Source organism: Kogia breviceps, chromosome 3 (genome assembly GCF_026419965.1).
Source record: "Kogia breviceps isolate mKogBre1 chromosome 3, mKogBre1 haplotype 1, whole genome shotgun sequence".
Taxonomy (NCBI): Eukaryota; Metazoa; Chordata; class Mammalia; order Artiodactyla; family Physeteridae; genus Kogia; species Kogia breviceps.
The window spans coordinates 185,574,431-185,589,865 of NC_081312.1; the positions used below are offsets into that span (position 1 = coordinate 185,574,431).

Here is a 15,435-nt window from a genome sequence, read left to right on the forward strand (position 1 = left end):
TATGTAAGTCAGATCACGCTGTACACCTTAAACTTATACATGCTATATGTCAATTATATCTCAATAAGGACAGTGGTATAAGAGGAAAAAAGATCCATCTAATATATTATGTTAATTAATATTAATATATATGTATAAAATTGATGAAAACTGTTCAGTGGCACAGGAGCTGAGAAACAGGATCCTGTTTTAGGCTCTAAAAGACAATCTTCACTTTTCAGACACATGATAATGTGTAAAAATTGAAAAATGTATTTGTATGAATCTTGGCTTGGGCATTGTTAAGTGGTAACTAACGTTAACATTATTTAGTCCTCAACAACCAATTCACAACTTCTAGAAATGCAGTTCCAAAATAAAATACAGATATCACCAACCAGCCCTCACAAAGCCACCCAACTGTACTCTTTTTGTAGGATATTTGTAAAATCTTCACAAAATAAGCATGTGCAGACACACAGTTTCTGCACTCGTTAGCTAACAGCTGTTTCTCATTAAAATTATTTAAGTCTTAAGTAACATATCAGAATTAATCAGGAGGTGAACAGAGTTCATAATGCAAATGTGGGATACTTTCTAGGTTTTGATAGCTTTTGTGGAAACAAGTTTCTAAAACAGACATAACATTTTTACCATAATGTTCATTTTGTACGTAAAGCTGCAGACAATGAACAGCGTAGAAGATTTTCCTCTAAGTCCCCCTTCACGCCTCAGTCCGTGCCCCGCTGTGCTGCCCTCTCCTGCTGACTCCACAGCACCCATGCCACTTCCTGCCTCAAGTTCCACTTCTACTTCTCTCATGTAGAGCGTCCTCATCTCCTCCTTTCCTTGTGCACACGGTACCCCTATACGCTATATCATTCCCTTGTTAACTGTGCAGAGGAGGCAATGAAATTAACATTCACCAGAAAGCCGAAGTGTTTTCAGGTTGTATGTCTGGTTAATGCATGCTATATTCTGTGAGGAAATTTGGAGTATGTCCTTTGACTTGCTATACTGTCGTCAAAGATTAAGATTCCAGTAAAATACCATTTACAAGCAGAAGATTTCTCCAGATTAGTCTTTATCCTAAAAGAAAAGCAGCGTTTCTAATCATGTGTGTAGATCGCATGTGATATTAATTTATTACCATAATTGCTATGATATTCACCATAGACAAAGAAAACAAATATTTACCACTGTGGATTCTTAAGTGCTCTTTTAGATGGTGTTTGTATTTGAAAGCTTTTCCACATTCAGTGCACTTGAATTTACGATTACCCCCAGACTGCGTCACATGTCTCTGTAAGAAAGAATTGGTGTTTTATTTATAAAGCAAAAAGGCTTTAGACATAAAGAACATCCAATCTACTAAAAGTAATGTTTTGGTGATTCTTTTGTTTCTTAAAGGCCTCAAATTTTAACAGTCACAAAATCTAACACTTGGAATATTACCAAAAAGGAGGTTGATAGGAACGAGAGACCATCTTGCCCGCAGTCCGATTCACAGATAAAGGCACTGCAGTCGAGGACATCCAGTTATCTGTCTCTAGCACAATTACTACGCAGAAGACCAAGGTCTCCTGAACAGAAGAAGAGGCTGGGCTTTTTCAGCACTGTAGCCTGTCTCTAGTAAGTTTGATATTTCCAAAATGTACCTTAATCTGATGATTTAAAAAGTACTTCCATTTTTTTCAGGCAAATATGGATTGTTATAGCTTTCTGCCTGGCTTATCAAATCCCCACTTTTATATACTTTGAATATATTCTGTACCCTTTATTAATCTTACAGAAGCACTGCTGGAATCGAATTATTCAACCAATTCTGCTCCTGAACCCAGATTCTAATACTACACATGCCACGTTCATAGCCCCTGAGTTTCCAGGCTGCTTCTTCACCAAAATCCCCTCTAAGAAGCCTATGCCCCAGTCGTCCAGTGAGTCCCAATCTTCTGCACATGTACTGCTCTGCACCTCCTTGCTCTGATTTATACTACCCCTTACTGCTTGGCCGTTTCCCTTGAATTATGACAGTTAAGATTCCACCCATCTGTCAAAGGCTCAAGTTCTGCTTGCTACGTGCTCTCCCCACTGGAATCTCCCTTCCTCTGTCCTGCGTGCAGGAAGGACAGAGAAGAGCACGTACCACGTGTCAGGCTCTACTTCACCCAAACCCCTGGCTTTGAAACCGAACATACGGTGACAACTCCCAAATTTCCCTCGCCCGACGTCTCCCCTCCCCTCAATGCCAGACCCTCACAGCCAGCTGCTCCCTCGATGGTCCCCGCTGGGAAGCAACAGGCAGCTGTCAACAGGCCTGTGATGACCGCTTCATTTCTCTCCTGGAAGTCAGCTCCTCCTCTCGTGTCTCTTACCTTTGTGAATAATGCCCCCTTCATTGATTTGATCATCGCTTAAGCCCTGAACTTTGGAGGAATCCCTGATCCCTTCTTTCCCTTAGATCCTTGTTCAATCACTCCGCAAGCCATCCTGCACCCACGGTCCCTAATGCATGTCTGCCACACCGACCACCTCTGGCCTAGATCACAGCCACAGCCTCTGAGTGGCCTCCCTGCTTCTTTCTTGTCTCTCAGTCTACTTTCCGCCCAAGAGCCCGTGCCACCTTACAATTATAAAGACAAAACGCAGTATCTCTCGGTGGCTTCCCTATCGCACTTACTCTCAGAAAGGTCTCCCTACCCTGTTAAAAAAAAAAAAAAAAAAGCAGCAGCTTCCACCACTTTCTGTCCTCTTACTCTTGCCTTTTTTCTTCATTCTACCTGCTTTTATATCTTACATTTCTATCACCTACTAATACACGCCTTCTACTGTCAGGGACTTTGCTCATCTTTTTCACTATTGTGCCTTTAACACCTACAACAGGCCTGATACAGAATCGAAACTCAGACACTTGTTGGAAATGCATATCTTTAGGTCACGGCATGATTTTCAAAGGCCAGCAAGGCAGATGGTCTGCCCTTTGGTTTCCTGCCTCCTAACCTAAATTGTTCCCAGTTCCGTTTCCCGCACGTTATTACATTCACCGCAGCTCCTTTCTGACGTTGGTCTGACGACATACTTCACATATAAACCGACTACCTTTGCACCCATCAGACAGATGGGCACAGAAAATGGTGGCCTTCACGCTCATCAGAGATCTTACAATTTTATGGCAGCATCTCCTGCTTCCCCCAGCAGTTCCATCTGTCCTCTGAAGGTCCCCTCCTTTGACAAGGGCCCTCAGGGTAGAGGACGGGGCCGCTCCCCAAACGTCACCTGGCAGGCCCCTTCCCCAGGGCTTGTCTCTCGCACGGTCATGTCGGGACACCGGGGTGGCAAGAGCACGCGTCTGTATCGCCCCTGACGAGACTCGTGCGGGGCACATGCGAACGGCGGGGCCTTGTCTTCCGTGTGTCAGTTTTCTCCCCTCCTGGCACTTGCTCCACCCCAAGTGCCCTGCATGGACCGAACCATAGGCCACCTAAGGAGAAGCTTGCTTCTTGCCCCCTGCCTGCCACCCTCCCACACCCCTTATCTTAGTTCGTGAGTGCTGTGCCCAGAGCCCTGAGAAGATAGGCTGACCCTTCTCATCATTGTGTTGCAGTTTTCTGGTGTGGGGTAACTTGTCCTCTAGGGGATCTGTGACTTAGGCGCACACAGAGCAGACTCTCATGCACTCAGGTAGACAGAATTCACATCCTTGGATATAAGAAACTGGACATAGCCTCAACATACCCTGTGCAGCATATTTACTTGATTTTTAAATCTAGAATTAAGTAGCTTAAATTTCATTACTTGTAGTTCATAGTTATCAGGATCTTATAAAAGGACAACTGGCAAAAGCTTCTTTAACTTTAATCTGTACTTAAATTCAGAGCCAACAATTTAAAGGTAACTTACACTTATAGGATAGTCTTGGTTTATGCTTCTATGGTTTATGCTTCTAGAAATTGAGGCAGAGTGAAACAGAAGTAGAATAAACCATATGAAAATTGAATCTTCAGCTTAAAAATGGTTTAGAGTCTAAACTTTAGATTTTTAGAGGCATGCAGTTTACGTAATCAGTTATTTTCCCTACACTGAACATTCCAGTAGTGTGTATTTTGAAATCTTAAACGTAAGAGAAATATTTGTTATGGTATAAGCAAAACAATTAAAATTGAGATGAAAGGGACCTACCTGAAAAAGAAAACTTAGTTACCTCTAAAATAGTGTTCATATGTGCTTTTAAAATCAGAAATGACCAGATAATCCAAATGAATAATCACTTTCCTTTTCATAAGGCTGTAGACCAGACACTGTCCAGTACATCCCCTAAATTTTTCAGTATATTAAAACCCTCGCCTTCTGTGGAGGGGTGAGTTCTCAGTGTGGAAAGTTCATGAATGCAGTCATTCCACTTACTTGATCTCGTCCTGATTTATGGGAGGTCATGTGACGTTCGAGCTGGGTTCTGTATGCAAAGGTGTAACTGCACAGGGAGCAACTGAAGTTATCTTCATTCTTTTCATGGCGATATTTAATGTGTTCTTTCAGAGAGGTAAAGCGTTTATATCCTCTGTCACAATACGGGCAGGTGAGTAACTGGGAAAATGCATCTGGTGTTCCTGTAAAAGAAGGATCATATATTTTAAATTTAAAACGTTAAAAAAAATATTGCCAGGACAGACCTTCAAGATGGCGGAGGAGTGAGACGCGGAGATCACCTTCCTGCCCACAGATACGTCAGAAATACATCTACATGTGGAACAACCCCTACAGAACACCTACTGAACGCTGCCAAAAGACCCCAGACCTCCCAAAAGGCAAGACACTCCCCACGTACCCGGGTAGGGCAAACGGAAAAAGAATAAACAGAGACAAAAGAATAGGAACGGGACCTGCACCTCTGGGAGGGAGCCATGAAGGAGGAAAGGTTCCCACACACTAGGAGCCCCTTTGCGGGTGGAGGCTGCGGGTGGCTTCCCAGGGGAAGCTTCTGAGCCGCGGAGGAGAGCGCAGCAACAGGGTGAGGAGGGCAGAGCGGAGAGATTCCCGCAGCGGATCGGTGCCGACCGGCACTCACCAGCCCGAGAGGCTCGTCTGCTCAGCCGCCGGGGCGGGCGGGGGCTGGGGGCTGAGGCTCGGGCTTCGGACGGAAGCCGGGAGAGGACTAGGGTTGGCTGGCGGCGTGAACACAGCCTGAAGGGGCTAGTGCGCCACCGCTAGCTGGGAAGGGGTCCGGGAAAAGGTCTGGAGCTGCCAAAGAAGCAAGAGATCAGTGTTTCCTGGTGTGCGAGGAGAGGGAATTAAGAGCGCCGCTTAAAGGAGCTCCAGAGACGGGCGTGAGCCGCGGCTATCAGCGCGGACCCCAGAGACAGGTATGAGATGCTGAGGCCGCTGCTGCCGCCACCAAGAAGCCTGTGTGTGAGCACAGGTCACTGTCCACACCGCCCCTCCCGGGAGCCTGTGCAGCCCGCCACTGCCGGGGTCCTGGGATCCAGGGACAACTTTCCCGGGAAAATGCGCGGCGCGCCTCGGGCCGGTGCAGCGTTACGCCGGCCTCTGCTGCCGCGGACTTGCCCCGCATCCGTGCCCCTCCCTCCCCCTGGCCTGTGCCAGAGCCCCCGAATCAGCTGCTCCTTTAACCCCGTCCTGTCTGAGCGAAGAACAGATGCCCTCAGGCGGCCTACACGCAGAGGCAGGTCCAAATCCAAAGCTGAACCCCGGGAGCTGTGTCAACGAAAAAGAGAAAGGGAAATCTCTCCCAGCAGCCTCAGCAGCAGCGGATTAAATCTCCACAATCAGCTTGATGTACCTGCATCTGTGGAAAACCTGAATAGACAATGAATCATCCCAAAACTGAGGCAGTGGACTTTGGGAGCAACTGTAGACTTGGGTCTGGTTTTATGTTTATATTAGTTTAGTATTTAGAGCTTATTATCACTGGTAGATTTTTTTTATTGATTTGGTTGCTTTTTTTAAAAAGATATATATTTTTTTCCTTTTTCTCTTTTTGTGAGTGTGTATGTGTATGCTTCTTTGTGTGATTTTGTCTGTATAGCTTTGCTTTTACCATTTGTCCTATGGTTCTGTCTGTCTAGTATAGTTTTGGGCACTTGTTATAATTGGGGGATTTGTTTTTTGGTTTGGTTGCTCTCTTCTTTCTTTCCCCTTTTAAAAAATTACTTATTTTAATAACTTTCTTTCCTTTTCTTTCTTTTTTTTTCTCCCTTTTCTTCTGAGCCGTGTGGCTGACAGGGTCTTGGTGCTCCAGCCTGGTGTCAGGCCTGTGCCTCTGAGGTGGGAGAGCCGAGTTCAGGACACTGGTCCACCAGAGACCTCCCAGCTCCACATAATATCAAACAGCGAAAGCTCTCCCAGAGATCTCTGTCTCAGTGCTAAGGACCCAGCTCCACTCAGTGACCAGCAATCTCTAGTGCTGGACAGGCCATGCCAAGCAACTAACAAGACAGGTATACAACCCCACCCATTAGCAAAGAGGCTGCTTAAAATCATAATAAGGTGACAGACACCCAGAAACACACCACTGGACGCGGTCTTGCCCACCAGAAAGACAAGATCCATCCTCATCCACCAGAACACAGGCACCAGTCCCCTCCACCAGGAAGCCTACACAACCCCACTGAATCAACCTTACCCACTGGAGGCAGACCGGGAAGTATGAACCAGCAGCCTGCGAAAAGGAGACCCCCCAAACAGCAAGTTAAGCAAAATGAGAAGACAGAGAAACACAGCAGCAGATGAAGGAGTAAGGTAAAAACCCACCAGACCAAACAAGTGAAGAGGAAATAGGCAGTCTACCTGAAAAAGAATTCAGAGTAATGATAGTAAAGATGATCCAAAATCTTGGAAATAAAATGGAGGAAATACAAGAAACATTTAATAGGCACCTAGAAGAAACTCTAAAAGTAATCAATAGCAGAATAACTGAGGCAGAAGAACAGATAAGTGACCTGGAAGATAAAATAGTGGAAATAACTACCACAGAGCAGAATAAGGAAAAAAGAATGAAAAGAAAAGAATTGACGACAGTCTCAGAGACCTCTGGGACAACATTAAACATACCAACATTCGAATTAGAAGAGGAAAAGAAAGGGATGTTCAAGAAAATACTTGATTATACTTGAAAACTTCCCTCAAGTCCAGGAAGCGCAGAGTCCCATACAGGATAAATCCAAGGAGAAACACGCCAAGACACACATTAATTAAAGGAGCAAAAATTAAATACAAAGAAAATATATTAAAAGCAGCAAGGGAAGAACAACATACCAGGGAATCCCCATAAGGTTAACAACCGATCTTTCAGCAGAAACTCTGCAAGCCAGAAGGGAGTGTGGCAGGACATATTTAAAGTGATGAAAGGGAAAAACCTACAACCAAGAATACTCTACACAGCAAGGATCTCATTCAGATTCAATGGAGAAATGAAAACCTCTACAGACAAGCCAAAGCTAAGAGAATTCACCACCAAACTAGCTTTACAACAAATGCTACAGGAACTTCTCTAGGCAGGAAACACAAGAGAAGGAAAAGACCTACAATAACAAACCCAAAACAATTACAAAAATGGTAATAGGAACATACATATCTATAACCAGCTTAAATGTAAATGGATTAAATGCTCCAACCAAAAGACATAGACTGGCTGAATGGATACAAAAACAAGACCCGTATATATGCTGTCTACAAGAGACCCACTTCAGACCCAGGGACACATACGAAAGTGAGGGGATGGAAAAAGATATTCCATGCAAATGGAAATCAAAAGAAAGCTGGAGTAGCTGGAGTAGCAATTCTCCTATCAAATAGACATAAGAGACAAAGAAGTACATAATGATCAAGGGATCAATCCAAGAAGAAGATATAGCAATTGTAAATATTTATGCACCCAACATAGGAGCACCTCAGTACATAAGGCAAATGCTAATACACAAGGCAAATGCTAACAACCATAACGGGGAACTTGACAGTAACAGAATTGTATAGGGGACTTTAACACTCCACTTTCACCAATGGACAGATCAACCAAAATGAAAATAAGTAAGGAAACAAAAGCTTTAAATGATACATTAAACAAGGTGGACTTAATTGATATTTACAGGACATTCCATCCAAAAACAACAGAATACATATTTTTCTCAAGTGCTCATGGAACATTCTCCAGGATAGATCATATCTTGGGTCACAAATCAAGCCTTGGTAAGTTTAAGAAAACTGAAATGATATCAAGTCTCTTTTCCGTCCACAACGCTATGAGACTAGATATCAATTACAGGAAAAAAAAACATGGAGGCTAAACAATATACTACTAACTAACCAAGAGATCACTGAAGAAATCAAAGAGGAAATCAAAAAACAGTGGAAACACAATGACCCAAAACCTATGGGATGCAGCAAAAGCAGTTCTAAGAGGGAAGTTTATAGCAATACAGTCCTACATCAAGAAACAAGAAACATCTCAAATAAACCTAACCTTACACCTAAAGCAATTAGAGAAAGAAGAACAAAGGAAAGAACTCATAAACATCAGATCAGATATAAATAAAAAAGAGATGAAGGAAACAGTAGCAAAGATCAGTAAAACTAAAAGCTGGTTCTTTGAGAAGATACACAAAATTGATATACCATTAGCCAGACTCATCAAGAAAAAATAGGGATAAGACTCAAATCAATAGAATTAGAAATGAAAAAGGAGACAAGTGACACTGCTGAAATACAAAGGATCATAAGAGATTACTACAAGCAACTATAAAATGGACAACCTGGAAGAAATGGACAAATTCTTAGAAAAGCACAACCTTCCTAGACTGAGCCAGGAAGAAATAGAAAATATAAACAGACCAATCACAAGCACTGAAATTGAGACTGTGATTAAAAATCTTCCAACAAACAAAAGCCCAGGACCAGATGGCTTCACAGGTGAATTCTATCAAACATTTAGAGAAGAGCTAACACCTATCCTTGTTAAACTCTTCTGAGGGAGGAACATTCCCAAAACTCATTCTAGGAGGCCACCCACACCCTGACACCAAAACCAGACAAAGATGTCACAAACAAAGAAACTACAGGCCAACACCACTGATGAACATAGGTGCAAAAATCCTCAACAAAATACTAGCAAACAGAATCCAATAGCACTTTAAAAGGATCATACACCATGATCAGTTGGTGTTTTTCCCAGGAATGCAAGGATTCTACAATATATGCAAATCAGTCAATGTGATACATCCTATTAACAAACTGAAGGAGAAAAACCATATGATCATCTCAATAGATGCAGAAAAAGCTTTCGACAAAATTCAACACCCATTTATGATAAAAACCCTCCAGAAAGTAGACATAGAGGGAACTTACCTCAACAGAATGAAGGCCATATATGACAAAGCCAAAGCCAGCATCGTTCTCAATGGTGAAAAACTGAAACCATTTCCTCTAAGACCAGGAACAAGACAAGGTTGTCCACTCTCACCACTGTTGTTCAGTATAGTTTTGGAAGTTTTAGCCACAGCAATCAGAGAAGAAAAAGAAATAAAAGGACTCCAGATAGGAAAAGAAGAAGTAAAACTGTCACTGTTTGCAGATGACATAATACTATACATAGAGAATCCTAAAGATGCTCCCAGAAAACTACTAGATCTAATCAATGAATTTGGTAAAGTAGCAGGATACAAAATTAATGCACAGAAGCCTCTTGCATTCCTTAACACACTAATGATGAAAAATCTGAAAGAGAAATTAAGGAAACACTGCCATTTACCATTGCAACAAAAAGAATAAAATACCTAGGAATAAACTTACTTAAGGAGACAAAAAACCTGTATGCAGAAAACTAGAAGACACTGATGAAAGAAATTAAAGATGATACAAACAGATGGAGAGATAATACCATGTTCTTGGATTGGAAGCATCAACACAGTGAAAATGACTATACTACCCAAAGCAATCTACAGATTCAATGCAATCCCTATCAAAATACCAGTGGCATTTTTCACAGAACTTGTATGGAAACACAAAACACCCCGAATATCCAAAGCAATCTTGAGAAAGAAAATGGAGCTGGAGGAATCAGGCTCCTGGACTTCAGACTTATACTACAAAGCTACAGTAATCAATCAAGACAGTATGGTACTGGCACAAAAGCAGAAATATACATCAATGGAAAGAAAGAGCAGAGATAAACCCATGCACATATGGTCCCCTTATTTTTCATAAAAGGAGGCAAGAATGGAGAAAAGACAGCCTCTTCAATAAGTGGTGCTGGGGAAACTGGACAGCTACATGTGAAAGAAAGAAATTAGAACACTTCCTAACACCATACACAAAAATAAACTCAAAATGGATTAAAGAATGTAAGGCCAGACACTATCAAACTCTTAGAGGAAAACAGGCAGAACACCATATGACATAAATCACAGCAAGATCCTTTTTGACACACCTCCTGGAGAAGTGGAAATTAAAACAAAAATTAACAAATGGGACCCAGTCAAACTTAAAACTTGCACAGCAAAGGAAAACATAAGACGAAAAGACAACCCTCAGAATGGGAGAAAATATTTGTAAGTGAAGCAACTGACAAAGGATTAATCTCCAAAATTTACAAGCAGCTCATGCAGCCTAATTTCAAAAAAAAAACCCACAAACAACCCAATCCAAAAATGGGCAGAAGACCTAAATAGACATTTCTCCAAAGAAGATATACAGATTGCCAACAAACACATGAAAGGATGCTCAACATCATTAATTATTAGAGAAATGCAAATGAAAACTACAATGAGGTATCACCTCACACTAGTCAGAATGGCCATCATCAAAAAATCTACCAATAATAAATGCTGGAGAGGGTGTGGAGAAAAGGGAACCCTCTTGTACTGTTGGTGGGAATGTGAATTGATACAGCCACTATGGAGAACATTATGGAGCTTCCTTAAAAAACTAAAAATAGAATTACCATACAACCCAGCAATCCCATTACTGGGCATATACCCTGAGAAAACCATAATTCAAAAAGAGTCGCGTACTACCTACAATGTTCATTGCAGCACTATGTACAATAACCAGGACACAGAAGCAACCTAAGTGTCCATCAACAGATGAATGGATAAAGAAGATGTGGCACATGTATACAATGGAATATTATTACTCAGCCACAAAAAGAAATGAAATTATTTGTAGTGAGATGGATGGACCTAGAGTCTGTCAAACAGAGTGAAGTAAGTTAGAAAGAGAAAAACAAATACAGTATGCTAACACATATAAAGTTCTGAAGATCCTAGGGGCAGGACAGGAATAAAGACTCAGACATAGAGAAGGGACTTGAGGACACACGGAGGGGGAAGGGTAAGCTGAGATGAAGTGAGAGTGGCATGGACATATATACACTACCAAATGTAAAATAGATAGCTAGTGGGAAGCAGCCGCATAGCACAGGGAGATCAGCTTGGTGCTCTGTGACCACCTAGAGGGGTGGGATAGGGAGGGTGGGAGGGAGACGCAAGAGGGAGGAGATATGGGGACATATGTATATGTATAGCTGATTCACTTTGTTATACAGGAGAAACTAACACACCATTGTAAAGCAATTATACTCCAATAAAGATGTTATTAAAAAAAATTACCAAAGCTTCCACCAAGACCCTCTGCTATGTACCAGACATTATGCCTCAAAACAACACACTGATCTCCCCCTCTATTTTATAAAGAGAGAACGTGAGGCCCAGAAAAGGCTAATAAATAACTTCCAGATCACACAGCCAGTAAATGATGAAGTCAAAAGTCAAGTCAAACGCGTGCTGTGTGACTTTTTCACTAAAACATATTGCTTCTCTTCTTTTGCACGGTTAATTAGAGAAAAATGACACTCTGGTTATAGTCCTCGGAGAGTACGCAGCACACGGACTATGTTTCTAAGAGTCCCTTGCAGGTAGGTGTGGCCCTGTGCCCGAGTTCAGACCAAAAGAGTGCGTACTGTGAGGAGCAGTGGGGGCCAGAGCAGGCCGGGCCCACTGAGACACCCCCTGCACGGCTCGTCACGTTCTTTTTCCTCCTGAAACACGCCGACACATTTTCTGTATATATAGTTTTATCTGGATGACTATTATGATAGCTTTCAGAAAATAAGGGCATTATGGATACATTGTAGTTTGCGGAGTGAACTAGATATTTTTAATATATGGAACCATCTAAGCCTGCCAATCCTAAAAATGTAATACTACTTTGGCCAATTAATATTTAACTAAGAGTAGATTTCCATACTTGATGTATTTCTTTAAAGAAATAAGTTCCTAAGTGACATCTTACTGTATCATCTTACCTTCATTTTGAATTTCTTACAGAAAAAGACCACCAAAGAAAATTTCATAACAGTCTTCAAATGCTTCATAAACATGTGTCCCCATTATTGAAATTCAAGTCTATGTAAATTAACTGTCTTGCTTAAGGGCAGGCCTTCAAATATAATAAGCTCAGCACCTGACACTGTACAGCTAAATACACCGAAATATGTATCAAATATACAAATAAAATCAAACAACCAAGACCCCCATGGTTTATGTTTTTTTGTTGTTGTTGTTGTTATCAGCTCACAAGGCACCTGGAACCAGAGTTTTTTTCTCTTAGTGATGACTCTGGCATGACCCCCTTCTTTGGGGACTAGAGTAGACACGAGGACATTTTGGGGGGGAAATCAAGTTATATTTTGTCTAGTATCAATTTTCTATTTGTACAGACAAGTGGGAAATCAACATTTGGGACACTCTCCTTGCCAGACTGTCTGTCTATCCTACTGGTCTCAGCAGCTAATGTCAGAGAGCCCACCGTTACAGGTGTTCGGTCATCAGTACGACAGTCACAGTGTGATTCCATGATTCAAGCTCCTTGTACTCCTGGGTCATAAGTGGTCTGGCTTGCATTACATTCTATTTTCTTCTTTACCTTCATGATTAATCCTTCCAATCAGTAAACAAAATACTAATAATTCCATAAAATGACAAGTTTCTCATATTCAAATAGCAAGTTCTTTTCATAAATCAGTATCTAGTGAATGTTCTCACACGTATGAGATACGAATTTATTCTTTTAGGCCAATTGCATAAAACAATGAAAAAAATCTAATATTTGACATCATAAGTTATAGAATGAACAGGTTTAAAAGTTAGAACTTTCTGTTTTAAAAAATACTGGACTATTATTTTTTAAAAACTCACTTTTTAGCAATGAAGACTTGTCATGTAAGGAAAAAAATGTTTCTTTTTAGAATTCCTATAATAAACTTATGGTAGCAATTCAATACTACTAAAAAATCCAACCTATATCTGACCATTTTTTGAACCATAATTTATTTATGTATCTGTGACCATGAATATACTTATTTAAAAAACATTTTAAATTTCTGTATCTTAAACTTCCTTTAGTTGTCAGACTGATATAAAACCTGTGAAAAATTTCCTTCATTTGTTCCCCACTGAACCAGAATTTGTGATAAATCCATCTGTTGGAGTAAAGTTTCCCTGTTTACAACTTATGACCTGCAGGATGGTATGTTTAATCTATTAAAACACTAAAAACCTAAGTGCTTCTGAAGATAATCACTTTTTCTATGTAAAGAGATGTTGCTGATGTGACAGAAAATCTGTGAAATACTGTATTAGCAGTTAAATTACATTATATACCTAAAAGTAATGAATTCCTGAATTAAAAACATATTGAATAATAATTAGACAAAGAAAACAAAAAATGTTTTACTAATTCAGAACAGTTAAGGCCTCAATATTTATGGGATTTTACTGCATTGATTTGTAACAATGGACTTTACAAAGTTTAACCTTATGTGATCTATGCAATGGAACATTTCTTTAGTTTTCATTATTTTCTTTCACTGATACTTTCTGAATCCTCTTTGTTACATAAGAATTTTACATAGTTATACACATCTGCATTTAAAATGTTTTATTTCCCTTTCATATTTATTGTAAGCTACTGCTTCTTCAGGTGAAATGTTAACACATTTTCTTTATGAGGAAAAAAGCAACCAAGAAACAAAAGTAGAAAACTAAGGCCCTACAGGATTATAATGTCAATAACTACGGACTCCGCAAATATGCAAACAGATCAACGGAATGCATATCATTAAGCTGAAATGCAGTGTCCTCAGGGGTAATTACTTATAGTTTTCAGAAACATGTCCTTTTGCCACACTGCAGGAAACAATTCCTAGAGTATCCTACTCCTTTTTCCTTTGTCACCAAATTAGTTATAGAAATCCTATCTATTCTGGAGTGAAACTTCTATTTCTGCTCTTTTGCATAGCTGATTCCTGATTTAAGGAAGGTACAGTTGACTCTTCACAGTAGAATCTGTTTTGTTTTCTGTACCATCCTTCTCGATTTCCTTCAAAAATTTAAAAGTTGATTGATACAACACCATTTACACTGGCACCAGAAATACTTAGGCATAAATCTAACAACTTATGTATAAGATTTATTTGAGGAAAACTACAAAAGTCTGATGAACAAAATCAAAGAACTAAATAGAGAGAGATTCCATGTTCATGGATACTCAATATTGACTCAATATTGTCAAGATGTCTGTTCTCCCCAGCTAGATCTACAAAGTCAGTGTAATCCCAATCAAGTTATTTTATGGATAATGACAGATATTCTAAATTTATACGGAGAGGCAAGAGACCCGGAAGAGGCACCATAACATTGAAGGTGAAGAATAACGTTGGGAGACCAACACTATCTGACTTCAAGGCTTACTATATAGGTATAATAATCAAGAAAGTGTGGTGTTGGGGAGAGAACAGACAAATGGATCAGTGGAACAGAATAGACAGCCCAAAGAGCAAAGGCAACTGGACATCCACATACAAAAAAACCACCAAACTGTAAACACAGACCTTACACCCTTTACAAAACTCAAAATGGATCACAGATGACAACAGAAGAAAACCTATGTGACCTTGGGTATGGTAATGCCAGTTTAGATACCAAAGGCATGAGCCATGAAAGAGATACTTGATAAGCTGGATTTCATTAAATAAAAAAGTTCTTTTCCATGGTAGACAGTAACGAGAACTAGAAGATAAGCCATGGACTGGGAAAATTATTTGCAAATGACACATCTGAAAAAGGACTAGTATCCAAAATATACAAAGAATTCTTAAAACTCAACGCTAAGAAATCAATTTAATTTAAAAAATGGGCCAAATCATAGCCTCCTTCCTCCTCCAACTTCATGACGGAGAATCAGGAAATCACCACTGGAACTACTGAGTTCAAAAATACATACCTGAGATTAAAGTAAACCTGGAGGACAAGATGGTGGAGTAGAAGGACCTGAGCTCACCTCCTCTCATGAAGACAGCAAAATCACAACTAACTGCTGAACCACCATCAATAAAAAAGGGCTGGAACCTACCAAAAAAAGGTAATTCTACTTCCAAAGACAAAGCCA

The 15,435-nt window shown here is 40.5% G+C and overlaps 1 protein-coding gene across 11 annotated transcripts in view; it reads right to left on the minus strand.

Moving 5' to 3' along the window:
* Positions 1–15,435, minus strand: part of ZEB1 (zinc finger E-box binding homeobox 1) — a 203,587-nt gene that overhangs the window by 17,153 nt on the left and 170,999 nt on the right. For all 11 annotated transcript variants that reach the window (XM_059058292.2, XM_067030537.1, XM_067030535.1 and 8 more), the window contains 2 exons: positions 4,384–4,586; positions 1,177–1,282 (listed from right to left, as the gene is read on the minus strand). In XM_059058292.2, the coding sequence (XP_058914275.1) occupies positions 1,177–1,282; positions 4,384–4,586 (309 nt within the window). The remainder of the gene's footprint in view (positions 1–1,176; positions 1,283–4,383; positions 4,587–15,435) is intronic.